Genomic DNA, 17537 nt, shown 5'->3' with positions numbered 1-17537 from the left:
CGTAGTTTTGCAAATTTTCGTTCCCATAAATGGATTCAAAATAAGATGAAAGGAGGGAAATGCACTTGAGAAATGTTCTAAGTGAAATGCTGAACAGTGAAATACAACAAAATAATCCAAGCATAGCTCAGCTAACCACTTTTCCTAAAGTACGAACCCATAAAGGGCACAAAAAAGGAAAAAAATAGCTGCAAATAAGTTAACAATATTTACGTCTTTAAGCCCTCGTTGCGCCTTTTCATCTGCACATTTCATACTTTCCTTTCCAAATCAGTAGTCACCATGCCACGAATAACTTCCCTTCTTTTACTCCCCATTTTATTCTTTTCTTTCCTTTTCTCCGGGCAAAATGCACTAACAATTGATGATGACAGAAATAAAAGGGCTACCCTGCTAGCCCTGCTGAAAAACGCCTTTATCGATAATAAGGGGAATAAAAAAGCAGACGACATAAAAGGTGCATTGGAAAACATAAACAATATGACTTTACACCCCACAGATACGGAAAAGTTTGACAAATTTTTGGATCACTTTTTTAAATTTTATCATATTTACGTAACTTTCAGTGATAAGGACAAAAGGGTGTTACACCTCTCTGGGGTTTTAAATGATGTGTACGTCGACGTAGATTCCCTAAGCAAAGAAAACCTCCAGAAACATTTTGACAGTGTATACGAGAAGGGACTCAATTTGATTAATTTAATCGTACATAGTAATTTGGTGCATCCCAAATATGATGAAACGGTGGCGCAGGGGGTGGATGCTGAAGAGGAGGACAAGCACCCTGATAACTACTCCCACTATGATCAGAGCCAAGAGTACGAGGTGACGCCTGAATATGGTGATCACTACCACTACGGTGACAATAAAGAAGATTCAGACGATATGGATTATGAAAATGGTGAAGAATACGATGCGCAGAAGGATCAGGACGATGATGACCATCATGACCACCAGGATGAGGACTACGAATACGACGAACAGGATCATGAGGACCATGTTGACCACGACTACCATGACAACCATGACGATGAGGAAGACAAACAGAAAATGAAATACGTAGGGAAGAAGCTCAAAAACTTGCTAGCCATGAAAAACATCAAACTAAATAACAACTCCACTGGTGAATTTAAAGTGAACTTCTACACGAACTACATGAATTACATCAACACCCCATACGTTGAACCCCCATTTCCCTTTCATAAGGATATGTACGAATATGCGGAGGTCTATTCTGGTGATAAGAGCTACCCAAAGGAGCACAAGGATGACAACATTTACTATGGCGGTGAGAACGAACTGATGCCAGCACATGTAAAGGGGGAAATGCAAAAACAGGCACTGCAGGAAGGGTCATACGATGTGTACAAAAGCACAATGAAAGGGATGCACGAAAAGATTAAAAAGAAGGCAGGCAAGAAGGGAAGTAAAAATGGATGGTGTGGGAAAAAAATGCCGGGAAAATGTCAAATAAAGGAAGGCAGCAATGGGGATGACGAATATGACGATGATGACGACGAAGACGAACAGCTGCAGAATGAGCTACTTCACCAAGCGCATGGATCAAAAAAGAAGTATAAATGTGCCCATAAGCATAAGCAAATTCATGGGGAAAACGTGGACGATGAGGAAACAACTGACAAGGCACCAGCGGAAAAGGAAAAAAAAGGCATTGACTTTGATTATACGTATCACAACCCGTATTACATGTTCAAGCTGGGCAGCAACATGCCAACCGGGAAGAAGGCGCAACCGAGTGGGAAGGGGGGCACCCGAAAGGGGGAAAAGGCGATAAGGAGGAGGAGGAAGAAGAAGAAGCGGATGACGAAACTGGTACGGAGAAGAAAAATGCAAAGCAAAGCGCCGGGAACCCCTTCCTAAACGCGCTTCTAGAACTGGTAGACTACCTAGAACCGAGCGAAAGCAAAAACAGCGAACTGAAGGAGGACAAAAATACTCTTGGGCAAAGCAACAAAAACAGACCCATATTCAAAAAAAAAGAAATGAAGAGCAGAAAAATGAAAACAAAGAAAGACATCGTAGATGAAAAAACAACAGAAAAGGTTAAAGACACGATGTACGTTAAAGTAGGACAAAATGGAACAAATGGATTCTTAAATTTCTTCGATTTTAGAGAAAATTTAGTAAAAAAAAATTACAAAGATCTCTTAAAAGTGATGGAATTCTTAAATGTGTTTAATATAACTGAAACGATTATTTTTATTGAGAAGTTTACACAAACTGTGTGTGCATCGTACTGCATGGGGATCACAGATGTGTTAGAACTAGTAAATAATGATATGCTATTGTATGAGAAGATGTCTTTCCATTTCCATAATAATGGCATGATTGTCACGACAAATTCAAATTACGAATTTAATGGAAAAAATTTTGAAAGCTTGCTAGTTTTGCTAAATATAAATAAAAAAACCATACCTCTCATTTGCCCCTGTAAATCCTACACCAACAATATTATCAGCTACTGTAAACAGTACAAATATAATTTGAAGGGATACTTCACCCAGTCGAATAACTCGGCATACTTGAAAAATTTCTCTGCCTATTATCTGCTGGAGAATTTAATTCTTCTGCAGGAGAAATTGAATTATATTAAGGAGAATGGAAAAATATCCATAGATAAGCCTGTGAAATATTTGGATATTAAGGACCTTTACACGACGGCCTACTACCACAACAGCAGGTACTTCCCCCCTTGAGGACGTGCAACGCATCGACTACTGCGCCTGTAAGTAGCGTCAGCGGTAAAAGTGGACCTAACCTCGCTAGCGGATTTGGAGAAAACGCGGTTGACGGCATTGGTCTAAGCAAGAACGCAGGTGTGCCCGATGATGATAAGCTTACGTACCCAGACGTAGACACACTAAACATCTACTACAACGCCTCCCAAGTGGACCTGAAAAACATCCAGGATGTTAAGAACGTGCTGATTGACGAAGTGAAGTCGAAAATATTTTACATAAACTCGTACCGAGTAGGAAACCAGTTTTTCCCCACGTACAGCAACCAAGGAAAGGACGACCACGATTTGGAAATTCTGCAGTCGGATAATTCTTCCAAAATAAATGTGGAAGACAAGACGAATAAGCGAAACCCCAAGTTGGGCCACTTCTTGGTGCCCATTCTGGAGTCTGCGGAGAAGCACTCCAAAGGGGAAAACAAAAATGGATGCAACGATGGATGTAACGATGGATGTAACGATGGATGCAGTGATGATTGCGGCGGTGAATGCAGTGATGGCTGCAACGGGGATGCAGGAACCCCCGTGGAGCATGAAATCATGGGAAACAGCGACTGGGTTCCGTTGAAAAGCCCTCCCAACCACGAAGACTTTTACAACGCGAAAAAGCTCCAGATGAACCTCTTTGACCATGGGGAAAATAAATTGAACGAAAAGGAAATGGACGAAAAGGACGGCATGAGTTTGAAGTTCTCCTTTTTGGAGAAGGAAGTGCGTGTTAAGAAGGCGCCCACAACTGTTGCAAAGAATTCCGACGAGGATGACAAGCACAAGGGTGATGGAGGTGTTACAACCGATGGGGCAGACCAAGGGGAAAGTGAGAACAACGTAAAAGAGAGCGACGAGAATGCTGTGGATACCCTCAAATTGCAGAGCAAAGTGGAAAAAAACTACTCAGGTAATAAGAAAAAAACGATAAGCGCCAAGTATTTAATTTATTTTTTTAAAAATGTACATGTGTGGAAAACAGGGGAGTATTGTCAAAACATGAACTACATAGATAACTTCTTGAAGAAAATTAATTACAACGAAGAAATGACATTCCAGGAACATCTGGATCAAGACACCGTGGTGTTGCAGTTCTCCTCCAACATGAAGAACAAATACAAAGTGGACCTGGATTTCTTCATATTTTTGTTGCAAAAAATTTCACTAATTATATACGTGGAAGATCTCTGTGGAATCTTCCAGATAGAGGAAATGAAGCAAAATAAAAATATTGAGAAGCACATAGAAAACCAAGCAAACATCCTCAACTTTATAGAAAAACACATTATGTATTCACATGAACAATATTCGAAGAAGAATAAATATGCAAAGGAGTTATCCATAATTTCTACTTCGAACTTTTTTTCTTCCAAAAAGGACATTATGCTGAATAGCCAACCATACAACAACATCGTATTTAACGAAAAGGAAATTTATGAGTCGCTATTCATTTACATGGAAGATGTGTTAACAGAACGAATGCTGAATGCAACGTGGTTGACACCCTACGGATTCATCTTGTACAAACAACCTTCAAAAGATCTAAATAATTACAAATTAAAAATATCACAAAATGAATTCATCACAAAATATTCCAGAAGCGCTATAGATAAATACATGTATTATGAGTACAGAAAAATTGGCAACAATATTGTGCAGCACCATGGGGAATTGAGTCCCAAGTTGAGTGAACATTTAGCTGAACTGAAGGAATACAAATTAATCATTTACAATGATAATCCTTCCATGACGAATATTATAATTACGACCACTATTAACGTTTTGAATATTTCCTTTTTGCATAGCTTGTTAGAGGTCATTTTGGACATTAGGGCTACTCAGCAATTCTTTTCCTACAAGGGAAGATTTCTACCCATAAACGCCTTCATCATTTTGGACGAGGGGGTCAACTACCTCTTCTTTAACTACGCTCCGAATGAAAACCACATCAACCAGGAAGCGTGACTTTTTCTGTTCTGTTCTGCCGCTTAACCAGAATAACCCACCCTTCGACTATCACGGACCACCTTTACGAACAAAGCGCTACCATCCAGCGCGCGCCTCCAAACTGCATGTCATCACCGTGATATGGGGTGAAGACAAACTCTTAAAAATTCCTCTTGCAAAAAAGGGAAGATAAGGCAGCCCCCCAGGGGGGTGAGAAACAAGTGGAGATAAACGCAGCTGCTTCGTGAGATAAAGCGCGGCAGATGGGTACCCTGTCCAGGCGGACCTCCCCCCCCTGCGAACAGCGTGGAAGGAACGTTCTGGCATATTCCCAGTTGATAAAGGCGCCGAGGATGTGACTGATATCCCCGAGCCGCTTAGCATATAGTGAGCAGGTGCATTTTGTCGCTCTTTCTAGCGGCGTGGGCACGTGCGAGTGCACTTATGTACCCACACACATGCTTACCGACACCTATAATTAACACGTGCTAAAGTATATGCCCTCTTTTTTTTACCGATTCATCTAATGCGCACAACCATGGGCATACTCATTAGTACCTACACGTGCAGACGCTCAGCAGAATGCGCGCGATGCAACTTGTTTCAAGCAGATTTTCATTGTGCTTTTTCCTTCAACAGCATTATGATTTATTGCTTAATGTTAATGTGTTCCTCATCACTTATCCGCATTTTAGCCTGTAGCCCAATTACAGTTTATTAAAAAAAAGAAAAATTCCCGCAATTTTGGTGGGGGAGTATACCCAACGGACGCATGGGCAATATGCGCTAACTGCTCTGCTTCATCCCGATTACGGAGTGGTGCTCTTGCGTCATTCGTTCGACTCAGGAGCAGGCGTTTCACTAGGGCGCTGCTTAACCGGCTTAACAATGAAGAGGCATTTAACAGGGATCATTCTTGCAACATTCTGCACTATGTCGATTTTTACCTGCTCTATGATCCTCCAAATAGGTATAAATTATAAGTGCGACGCGTCTACAGGGTGCTTCTTTTTTTACTGAATGCAGTAGTGGCACTAAATCATTTGAACACACAACAAATTGGTGAAGGAATTAGATGGGGGGGGCGTTATCTTTTTTTACCTCACCCTATAAATTTATTTCCCTCAATGCAGCATGTGTGCAATGTTAAAAAAGCATTTTAAGTAGGAGCTCTCCCCTCTCAAAAAAAAAAAAAAAAAAAAATTCCGCAAGAAAAAGAGAAAAGGAAAAAAAGGCAAAGAAATAAATTTTAAAAAAAGTTTTGATACATAGAAAAAAAAAAAGAATAAAAAAAAAAAACCTTCGCGTCATCCTCCTTTTCGCGGCGAAACTATACTGACAATAGAAGGAGCATCCTTAGCCTTGCCATTAGTCATTATTTTGCATCATTATATCATGTCTATTACTTATTTTATTGCTTACGGATTTTCGAAAAAAAAAAAAAAGTGCAGAAAATGGACCTGGGGTGAGACATTTTTATGCTGCGCGTAGATGTGCAAGGGTACAAATTCCCTCGTTGGGGAAAATGCAAAAGAGAGACAACGCAAAGGAGCCAATTTAGTAGGAAGGATTATGCCAGAAATAGGATAAAGCAGTGTAAAATTTTTTTAAGAGAAAATTTTGATGAATAGTTAGAAATAGTGCTCACCAATGGACGCCCCCACGCAACGCTATATTATGCTGCAGTTTGGGGAAAAGACATAGACGGACGTAGCGTGCGCGTATGAAGATCATGAGGTGAGATCACGGAGGTGTCCCCCTTTTATGCGCGGGTTGAGCCATATATACAGACATATCCACATGCGCACGCGCGAAGAGTCCATCTACCTTAGCCTCCCCCCTCATGACAGAACGTAAAACTAAGTGAAAAAGTAGGAGGAAAAGAAGCGCTCGCACAAAATGAAACTCACGTGGGCACTCCACTATTTCGTCGTCCTCCTGTGCTTCGCAATTATTTGGAGGAACAAACGGAAGGATGGAAGCAGGAGTACGTCTTTCATCCAGGTGGCACACTCCTTTGCTAAAAAGAAAGTGTGCACATCTTCGTCGGACGACTCAACATGTAGAATGGTTGCGTTTGGGGAGTTAGACGTTTCGAACAACTCGGTGAGTGTAAGAAGCGTGCAAAGGGAAAGCTCGCTCAGGAGAAGCTCCTACGTGTGTATTATCCCCTGGGTGTATCCCCCCATTTTATTGTAGGTATTACGATTGAAGGTGCTAAGACCGGATGGAAAAGGATACTTTTTAACTATTCGAAGAGATTACGTGACCCTTTTGTATTACCTGAAATATATGAAAGACATCCCCTTCAAATATACAGAAGTAGTGGACGTGTTTAATCACCAGAAGTTTAAAAAATACACAGAATGGCAGATCAAGAAGTACACATCCACATGCAACGTACGGAGGATAGAAGAAATGAACAACCCAGATGGAGATTTCCCACCTCATTTTCTTGAGTACATAAAGGGGGAATCATGCTCATGCCAGTCGTACAACCTGTTCAAGGATAATAAAGATATAAAGAGGGCAAAATTAAAGTGCATTTATTTCAACATGTTTTCCGAATCGGCCAACGTTTACAGTAGGCACTGTGCCATTATGGACTTCTCCTATTATGCTGTGTATGATATAGATTATCCACCAATATTTAATACCCACGTTGAAATAACTGTGCAGGAATATTCTTATGATGACGTCAGCAGTGTTTTAAATAAGACGTATGATTTGGTCACAAAGGAAAAGAAATATGAACTGAATGACTCTATAACTGAAATTAGGGATGATTATTTCGACTTGTGGTTACTTCTAAGGAGTGAATTTCATGGGAAAAACACGTTAGTCAATTTGTCGAATGATTATATTCTCATTCCTTCTTCCCCTGTGAACGATATAGATGTCTTAGCTAGCGATGTTACTAGGAATTGTGGGTTACAGGAAAATTCCCCTCTTCTGAAAGGATGTGATTATCATGGAATATGTAACGTAATTCATCCCTGTTTGAGAAAAGCTCTCATGATGCCTAAGTATCTTTTCGATTTGAGTGGCAAAACATGTGATAAGTTTGGCGTGTCTCTAACTAAATGGAGAGCAGCTAATGGGAACTTCTGTGGTGCCCCCCCTGGGCATTGCATTTCTGTAAACCTTCAAAGATATTATGATGCGCACAAAGCAGCTATGGATTCAGATGGGGCTTCAAAATATAAAATTAAAAATGTATATGCATCAGAACCACAGACGAGGATATACAAACCATCCGCTTTGCCTGACCATTTGAAAGATAAGATTAACAACAATCATAAAAAGGTCGATGCCAACGATTTAGATAATAAAGTCTTTTACAACGAAAAGACAGCTGCACATACGCAGTTCATTGAATATAAATTTAATGGAAATCACTCTGTTGAAATTAAGTTTGAAACGAGTGCACTGGAGGTTTATGAAATTAGGCCAATTTCGACGGCCACCATTACTCATATTACGACTCCCAAAGATTGTTCCTCTAATCAGTCAGAGTCGAAGGATTGTGTCCTAATTGTGCATACCTGGAACAACAGTGCTAATGTGGGCGCAAACTTTTCTTGCCATGTGATCTGCACAGATAAGGACACCGGGAAGATGGCCACTCACCTTGGTCCTATCAGTCCTGTAAACGCATTCATTGATGCTAACAAGAATTACGCCTTCTATTTTATTATCAAATTTTTAATAAACAAAGAAATACAAACCATGTGTAAGGCAATTCTTCGTGATTCGAATGGAAGGGAGTGTTCCAAGGAGGACTTCCTATTAACTTCAAAAGAGACTATACACGTGGTAGACGTAATACAGCCAGAAGTGCCAGTCGAACCCAGTATAACTCAACATGACGCCGAACCAGAAGCTGCTCAAAATTCTGATAGCGATACATGCAACTGTAACCTTGAGGTTTTTTGCTACCTATTTAACATTCAAAAATGTGTTAATTATTACACAAATCGGATCAAAAATATCATCAGGAAATTTGCCATAATTGCCATTTTGGTTATCCTCGCACCTGCATTAATTCCGCTGTTACCATTTTTTATCAAATTCTTTTTCGTGTGTCTATCCCTTGCCCTTAGAATATACCACTCGCTTTTAGTGGCCGTGCAAAGCATCAACCTGGGAGGTATCAAGGAGCGCCTAAACATCCGCGGTAAAAAAAGTAAATGTAAAAAGAAGGAAAAAGGGGCCGCCTCCTCATCATCATCTTCCTTAATTGAAACCAGCAGTGTTTCATCCATGTCTCAAAAAAACGGTGCGGGAAATGGTTCCTTCCGTGTGAAGAAGTCAACAAAAAGTGGGGGATATAAAGAAAGGAGGGTGATGACTGAGAAAAAAAAATCTGACAAAATGGGCAACAAGACAATGACGGATGCACACTCGCAAATCGATTTTAACCAACATTGTCGCTCCTCTTCAGAGAGAAATATAATGTACTCATCGGAATCTGCTAGTTCAATAGACTTGAGCCAATCGGACAGATCTCCTAATCATGGTGCGCGCGCTCCCTCACGCGGAGATGCAAGGGGTACCTTTAACGTTTAGAAGGAGAAAAGTGTGCGTAATTTGGGTTGAACATCCAGACGACCATTTTAAGCACCACCCAGGTGGAACTACAAGGCACACATCCACCAGATAGCTTACTCAATAGAGTGAAAAAGAAATAGAGATCGCATTTAGAATTCCCATCTTTGCGATTTTGGCCTTCTTTGGGGGAATCAAATTTTGGAAACATATTTTGCCCCTTGCCTTTTTTCGAACTACACCGCATCATTTTATCGATTCGTTATTTTGTCTTATTATACTTTTAAAGTTATAAATGGTGCACCCCCGTTTTGCATGTTCACCATTTAAGCACCTCCGCCTGGGAACATTCATTTTTCTGGGCGGGGGGGGGGCTTATTTCATTTTTTTTTATTTTTTCCCTTCACATTTTTTAACCCGCACTTATTAAATGGAACACGGGAAGGGAAAAAAAGGAGAAAAGTGAAAATTTTTTCAGTAGCATGCATGGTATGTACAGATGGTTATATACCTATGCTATGTGTACATAAATACACGTCTCATCGAAAGAGAAATTCCAGTGTGTGTGTCTGCACCGTGCTCCTAAAGCAGAAGCTGATATATCCCCTTTCCTTGTGCTAAAAGTCCGATAAACTAACTCATCCTTCAAAATTATCCACACAGAAGTAGCATCCTACTCTACGAACAGGACCATCCTCCTCCCAAATACATGCTTCAACAACACTAGAGAATAAATAATCGCGAGGAATAACTCAGAGTATTTCGCCCAAAGGAGGGGTTGATGGTTTACGAGTTGAGGGAATAGGTGTGGGGACTGAATTAAGGGAAGACTGGATCCGGCCTAAGGGTAAGATTGTATCTGGGCTAAGGGAAAGTGGGAATTAGGTTCAAGGTTTAGGGTTTAGGATTAATGCTTTAGGGTTCACAGCCTAGGATTAACGCTTGAGGGTTAACGGTTTAGAGTTTCAGGTTTTCGGGTTTAGGGTTTAGCGTTTAGTATTCAGGGTTCACGGTTTTGGGTTTCACGGTTTTGGGTTTCACGGTTTTGGGTTTCACGGTTTTGGGTTTCACGGTTTTGGGTTTCACGGTTTTGGGTTTCACGGTTTTGGGTTTCACGGTTTTGGGTTTCACGGTTTTGGGTTCACGGCTTAAGGCTTAAGGGTTTAGGGTTATCGGTTTTGGGTTTCAGGGTTTAGGGTTAACTGCTTAAGGCTTCAGGGTTTAGGGTTCACGGTTTAGTGTTTCAGGCTTTAGGCTTGAGGCTTTATTTTCTAAGGATCAGGGTTTATGGTCTATGATTCAGGGTTTAAGCCTTAGACTTAAGGTTATTCTTCACCCTTTACGGTTGTCTACCTAGGCTTATCCATTATGATTTTCACCCATTAGGGTCCATCCTTTATGATTTTACTCTTTGAAAGAATGTATTTCGTGTATTAATGCTCCAAGAGAGGTTTGCATTACAGATCACTTCCTCCTGAACGTGAACACTAAGGTATGAACACTTAAACCCTAAATTCTCAACCCTCAACCTTAAATTGTGAACCCTAAACCGTCAAAACTAAAACCTGAAACCTTAATCCGTGAATCCTAAACCCTGAAACCCAAAACCCTGAAACCCAAAACCCTGAACCCTAAACCCTGAAACCCAAAACCCTGAACCCTAAACCCTAAACCATGAACCTCTAAAATCCTAAATCCCAAGCCCTAGACCCTGAACCCTAAACCCTAAATCCGAAACCCTAAATCCTAAACCCTGAAACTCTAAACCGTGAACTCTGATATCCCTAAACTCTGAAACCCTATACCGTGAACGCTAAAGCCTAAGCTGCGAGGCGTGTAACTCTAAACTCCTAGTGGACGAACTCAACTTACGTCTTTTGCCTATATACATAGTTGATGGCTTTGCGACATTATACATATTCCTTTAAAAAGGGGAGAATGCGAAGTTTAAACCTTTATTTGAGGAAAAAATAGGAGCATGGTAGAAGAAATATGGAGGATTAGTACATGGAATATAAGCATTAAGGTGGAAGGAATAAAAGCCAAGAATTGCAGTGCACGCTTAGTACAGAGATGAACTATTTGTATTATAATATTATCGAAGAAGGAAAAAAAGAATTAGGGGAGTTTGAATTTGTAAAATATAATATATATTTCAAAAGGGATGATATCCGAAATGGATGGGTGTAAACCCTGCGTAAATCGATTACCTGTAGTATACTTTTTAGGAGGAAAGAAGAAAAGAAGAGGAAGTTAATGTACATGTTGTAAATTAAAAAAGGAAAAGGAGGGGCTCACATGGCATGATGTATATTTTGTAAATTCAGTAATGTATAGTATGTTTTTTGTAAGGGAAAAAAAGGGGGAAAATTTGTGCATGCTCTACAGTCATAAATAGAAGGTGGTGCTTGATGTAGAATGTATTATTATGGGAATACATGTATTCTCTCGTGTATATAATTTACATAATTTCTTGTATTATATCTCTTTTCCTTTATCCTATGAGTTCACATTCCTTACTAAATATGGATAAATGTACACATTCCACAGGAGTATATAAGGAACATTTATAGAACGAATCAACCCTATAGGCAGGTACACGTTTATAATGACGAAAGTACAGGGAGGACGGAAGGTTCATTTCTTTGTTTTCTTTTAAAAATGAATGTGTAACAGTGTACATGTAATACATTATGATGAATATAATGAAAAGGAAAAATACATAGGAATGTATATATTTTACTAATTGAATTTATAGGAGGAACACCTGGGTGCTTTACCTTCAAAGAAAATGTATAGTACATTCAAAGAAGGCGCGGCAAACTGTAAAGACGTAACGTTCGTCTATGATTTGGAGAAAAAATTGAAAAATCATTCTGCACTTGAAGGTCATGATAGGGAAATTGCATATGCCTGTTACTCCGTATCTGAAAAAATGGGGGATGGCGCATCATATAGTGCACCCTGCTACTTCCTATACTATTCGATAGGTAATGAATTATACATCGATGTAAGTGTTACTTCCCTCTCAGATACTATGAAAAGAATTTACGCAGAATTGAAAGGCGTCAAGAGTGACCATAAATGTGACATCATGTACAAGGACATGGACGAAAATGTTTTTAATTATTGGAAAGTAGTGTATGATTGTTATAGAGACTATGGAACACTCAATGGTCACTATGACACCTATGGATCTGCGTGCGAGGAGGAGTATGAATCTCACATGGGGGAAATTAAAACAGCATGTAAAACTGTGGAGACAAATTGCGCAACAGGACAGAAGCATGCAGGTGGTGATTATTGTACCTGGTTCAATAGTATAAAAGAAGAATATTGTGAAAAGGAGCTACAGAAATTGGAATGTAACACACCACCAAACCCAACCGAATGTCCACCCAAACCTAAACCAAACCCCAATCCAAATCAAGCTGGTAGTAGTGGTTCTTTTAGTGATGCTGATCAAAGGTCAGGTGGTAGTGTAGCAGCAGCTGTGTCTGCTGTATCTGGTTGACTTGCTGTAGTAGGATTACCAACAACTGTTTCTTTCCTCTTTTACAAGGTATGTACAACAACATCACCATCATAAAACACCTACCACCCATCTAACAACATTCCTTCCACCTACCACACTTAACAACATTTCCTTCCACCAACATAACAACCATAACACCTTCTTTTTTTCTTTTTTTCTTTTTAGTATAAACCATTCTTCCTTAATAAGCGTAACCACTCTGGGAATGGAACAAGGAAAAGGTCTCTTAGGAGAGAATTGAACAGGTTCTCAGGCGACGACGACGACAATAACTCAACAACCGAATATTCTATTCCATACACAACCACCACTTCATCATCATCATCATCATCTTGATGAAGAAGGAAGGTACGAAGAAATGTTGTTAGGGTAGTGGTACGTGGGTTGTTTGGTGGCTAATGGTGGAAGGAAATATTGTTAAGTGTGGTAGGAAGGAAGGTTTTTTTAGGGGTTGTAGTGGGAGGGAAGTTTGTTAGGGTGGTGGTAGGTGGGTTCTTAGGGGTGGAAGAAAGTTGGTCTATGGAAGGGGGGTCTATGGAAGGGGGGTCTAAGGAAGGAGGGTCTATGGAAGGGGGGTCTAAGGAAGGAGGGTCTATGGAAGGGGGGTCTATGGAAGGGGGGTCTATGGAAGGGGGGTCTATGGAAGGGGGGTCTATGGAAGGGGGGTCTATGGAAGGGGGGTCTAAGGAAGGAGGGTCTATGGAAGGGGGGTCTAAGGAAGGAGGGTCTAAGGGAGAAGTGAAGAAGCCTTTCTTAGAAGGAAGGAATGGAGGGTGTCTAAGGAGGAGGAAGGAAGGACGTCTAAGGAGGGATGAAAAAAAAAAAGAAAGGGAAAGAAAAAAAAAAAAAAAAAAAAAAAAAGAAGAAAAAGAAAGCAGGGTTACAGTGAAAATATTCTTTCATACTTATTTTTCAGGTGACCAGCCCGTGAAAAAATCAGGAGCACAAAACCAAGGGAAAAAAGGCGAAGGAGCTCAGAATTAAGGAAAAAAAGCAGGAGGTCAAACTCAGGGAGGAGTAGAATATTCACAACAACAACAACAATTACACAACAACAACAACAATTACACAACAACTACTACAACAATCCTTGTAACAACAAGAACAACCACAACAAACACAACAATCATACAACAAACACAACAAACAACAACAAACAAAACAAAACAAACAAACAACTATAACAACCTTGTAACAACAAACACAACAAACACAACAAACACAACAAACACAACAAACACAACAAACACAACAAACACAACAACAACAGAACAGAAGAAGAAGAACAGAAGAAATATATCCACACAAACATACACAACAAACAACTACTACAACAACAAACAACTACACACAACAATCCTTGTAACAACAACAATTACACAACTACTACAACAATCCTTGTACACAAGAACAATACAACTACTACAACAACAACTACCATTCCCTGCTGGTGGACCACCAGCAAGAAGAGGAGGAGCAGGAGCTGCTCCTGCCTCTTCCGGAATGGATAGCAGTACCACTATTGGTATTCGCGGTGGTTCTGCTGCAGCAATAGGATTACCAACAGTTCTTTTCTTTTTATTTAAGATACAGCTAAAGTTATTAATATACGAATACTGTTGTATTTACAATAATGTTTTAATAAGCACTAAGTGCAAAATAATGGGCCACGTTGTGCACGCATACACATATATACCGATATATATATGATATATATATATATATATATATATATATATATATATATATATAATACATATTTCTTCCACCCTCTCCCCACCTACTTCCTTCCATCCACCCTCACAACCCCTTTTTTATTTCAGTATGATCTACTACCCTCCTGGGTCCATAACTACTTTCCAAACAATAGAAACAGAAGCAAAAGAAAAAGAACAACAGCAACATCAATGGGACGTCACAAATTTGAAGCACCAACTGACAGTTCTACTGAATATTCAACATCAGTATCTTCCACATTGGATGACTCAACATTTGACGACTCAACGCACGATTCAACGGACGGTTCAATAGAGAATTCAGTAGAGGATTCTAACACAGAATACTTTGCTCCATACTCTGCTACTACAGCAACATCCAACAGCAGGAGAAGAGGAAGGACGAATATGCCAGGTCGTCGTAAGAACATACGTTATCATACCATACTACATTGATTAAGCATGTAATGTTTCCTTTTCCTCCCCTGGGATGGAACAATAAATAACACCGCTCGCACAATGTATACAATGTAAGGAGCAAAAATGACAATTTTTTTTTTTTTTTTTTTTTTAATATTATGAATTTATTCAATTCAATTTAATTTTTTTTTTTTTTTTTTTGTTGTTGTGCCAGTGTTTGTTCTTCATAATATTGATTCTTTTCGTATACACACATACATGTGTGACATGGTAAAAAATTTGCGTAATTGTACACACACTTCCTTTCTTTTTTTTTTTTTGTAAGAACATTCTTTTTTTAAGACACTTTTTTTTTTTTTTTTTGCGAGGAGGAGGAGGAGAAGAAGCGCACACATGTGTGACATGGTAAATTATTTGTACGCAGTTCTTTTCTTTTAAGAACACTCTTTTTCTTTTTGCGCACCTTGCCGAGAACCTTCGCGCGAATCCCCGCGCACAATTTGGAGAACTTTTTTCAAATATGCGCATTGATTGGACGTCAAAAAGAAAGAAAAAAAATTATTAAGACTAAAAAAAATAACATAGATAAAAATCTATAACAAAAAAAAATTTAACATATTGGACCTTCATTAAAAAAATTTACCAAACAAATCAAAATGAAGTGAAAATTTTTTTTCTCCGCATATATTAATTACATATGACGGTAAACACTTCCATGCAATACACAAAAAAAAAAAAAAAAAAAAAGAAAAAATATTTACTACACCCTGAAGCCCGGAACCTTAACTTTGAACATCTTACTAAGGAACAAAGTCTTCCTCCCTAAACCCGGAATCTGAACTTGGAACCTGTTCCATATGAACATTTCCCTTTGGAATATCTTCCTTTGGAACACATTCCTTAGGAACAAAGTCTTTCCTCCCTAAACCCGGAATCTGAACTTGGAACCTCTTCCTCAGGAATACCTTCCTTAAGACCATCAAACATAGAAACTTGTTCCATAGGAACATCTTCCTTAGAAACAAAGTCTTCTTCCCTAAACCCGAAATCTGAACTTGGAACCTGTTCCACAAGGACATCATCCTTAGGAACCTTTTCTTGTTTTATAAATTCAGATCCCATAAATTCTTGAACCAAAATTTCAAAAAAGTCCTCTTGAACGAGTTTCGTGTCCCCTTTCTGACATTCGTCTAGCACTTCTAAATGAATATCAATAATCATGCGGCGACGTACACCACGACGACGACCAGGAACCCGTTTTTTCCTCCTTCTCTTTGGTATTGATCTTGGTGGTTTGCGTTTTTTTACTAAGGTATATTCATGTGGATCATCCTTTTCTACGTCTTGGATAATTTGTTTCTGCAAAGTTCGAGGACCACGTACTTGATGTGCTCTTCTGGAACGTCTGCTTTTACTGGGTAGGGAATAATACTGAAAGCAGAAGGTAAAAAAAAAAAAAACAAAGGGAAAAAAATGTTTCTTTAATACGGGTGTGAAATGCTTGTTCACGCAACGGCAATTACTACTTCAAACCCTAAAATACGAAATCCTACACATACACACCCTAAAATACAAAATCCTACACACACACCCTAAAATGCGAAATCCTGCACACACACACACCCCAAAATACGAAATCCTACATAGACGCCCCTCAAATGCGAAATCCTACACACACACCCCCTAAAATGCTAAATCCCGCAAACTAAATGTTAAATTCCGCACGCTAAATGCGAAATGTCACAAACACACCCTACTCATTCATTCATTCACTTTTTTTTTCTGTTTTTTTTCTTTTTTTTTTTTTTTTTTTTCTTGTTTTTTTTTTTCTTCCTTTCTTTTATTATTTTATCTCTTCCTTATTTTTCTTTTACCTTCCAAAGGAGATAACATATAACAGAAGTACCAAGGAACACAGGAACCAAAGGAAGGTATGGAAGGAAGGAGTCCATCACCCCTAACTTCCCTGCCTCCCTTGCCTTGCTAGGGAGGGAGCGTGGTTCTGGGGGAGGAGCAGGGGCAGGAACAGGTTTAACGGGATGATCTTGCTTAGTAACACCCTTACCAGGATCCTCGGCCTGTTCCTGTGCTGGTGGGTCCACAGTATCTTCCCTCGGGTAACCTGGTCCCTCCGAACTCTCTTCCCCTTTGTCATCAGGATCTGCAGTGAAAGGAGTAAAAGAAGTGTTTATAAACAGTAGTACCCGATTTACTACATGGCATTCCCACTCTCCCCATATGGCATGATCCCTGTGTCCTTATTCCAGTTGTCGTCCGCACTATTGGGATATTAGTATTACTATCAACTTGAGTACTTTCACCTTACAGAATTTTAATACATACAATGGCTTCATCAGAAACTGTTCAATTCTACTTTATTTTTACATTCCTCCTTATTGGGAGTTGCCACCTTAGGAGATGCTGTATCCTTACCTGTTTGCTTCTGTACAGGGTCCTTCGATGCTTTAGGAACTTTGGCAGGTGGTGGCTTCTCTGGTACTTGTACTGTGTGTGATGGTTTCTCTGACTCACTCTTTTTTGTTCCTTTTTCTTGACTTCCCTCACCCCCCTTCTCCTCCTTACCGTCGGAGGCGGGGGGTGGTGGACCAGAATCTAAGAGAGACTG

General features: G+C 39.6%; 3 protein-coding genes across 3 annotated transcripts; 2 read left to right on the top strand and 1 right to left on the bottom strand.

Annotated features, from left to right (window-relative positions):
• Positions 1-282: 282 nt before the first annotated feature.
• Positions 283-4711, top strand: PCOAH_00022060 (Uncharacterized protein; the record flags this gene model as incomplete). The annotated part of the gene is given in 3 exon segments (XM_020059013.1): positions 283-1756; positions 1810-2701; positions 2719-4711. The coding sequence occupies 3 exon segments, from the start codon at positions 283-285 to the stop codon at positions 4709-4711; spliced, it is 4359 nt and encodes a 1452-aa protein (XP_019914613.1).
• A 1881-nt stretch (positions 4712-6592) lies between these two features.
• On the top strand, positions 6593-9262 carry PCOAH_00022050 (Uncharacterized protein; the record flags this gene model as incomplete). Its single annotated transcript, XM_020059012.1, has 2 exons — positions 6593-6805; positions 6893-9262. 2 exons carry the CDS (start codon positions 6593-6595, stop codon positions 9260-9262), a joined length of 2583 nt encoding a protein of 860 aa, XP_019914501.1.
• Positions 9263-15811: 6549 nt separating this feature from the next.
• On the bottom strand, positions 15812-16132 carry PCOAH_00022040 (SICA antigen; the record flags this gene model as incomplete). Its single annotated transcript, XM_020059011.1, has 1 exon — positions 15812-16132. The coding sequence occupies one exon, from the start codon at positions 16130-16132 to the stop codon at positions 15812-15814; it is 321 nt and encodes a 106-aa protein (XP_019914384.1).
• Positions 16133-17537: the final 1405 nt, after the last annotated feature.

Source organism: Plasmodium coatneyi, chromosome 8, assembly GCF_001680005.1.
Source record: "Plasmodium coatneyi strain Hackeri chromosome 8, complete sequence".
NCBI classification, from domain to species: Eukaryota; Apicomplexa; class Aconoidasida; order Haemosporida; family Plasmodiidae; genus Plasmodium; species Plasmodium coatneyi.
The sequence above is the reverse complement of the archived record's forward strand: the minus strand, read 5'-3'. Positions and strand labels throughout refer to the sequence as shown.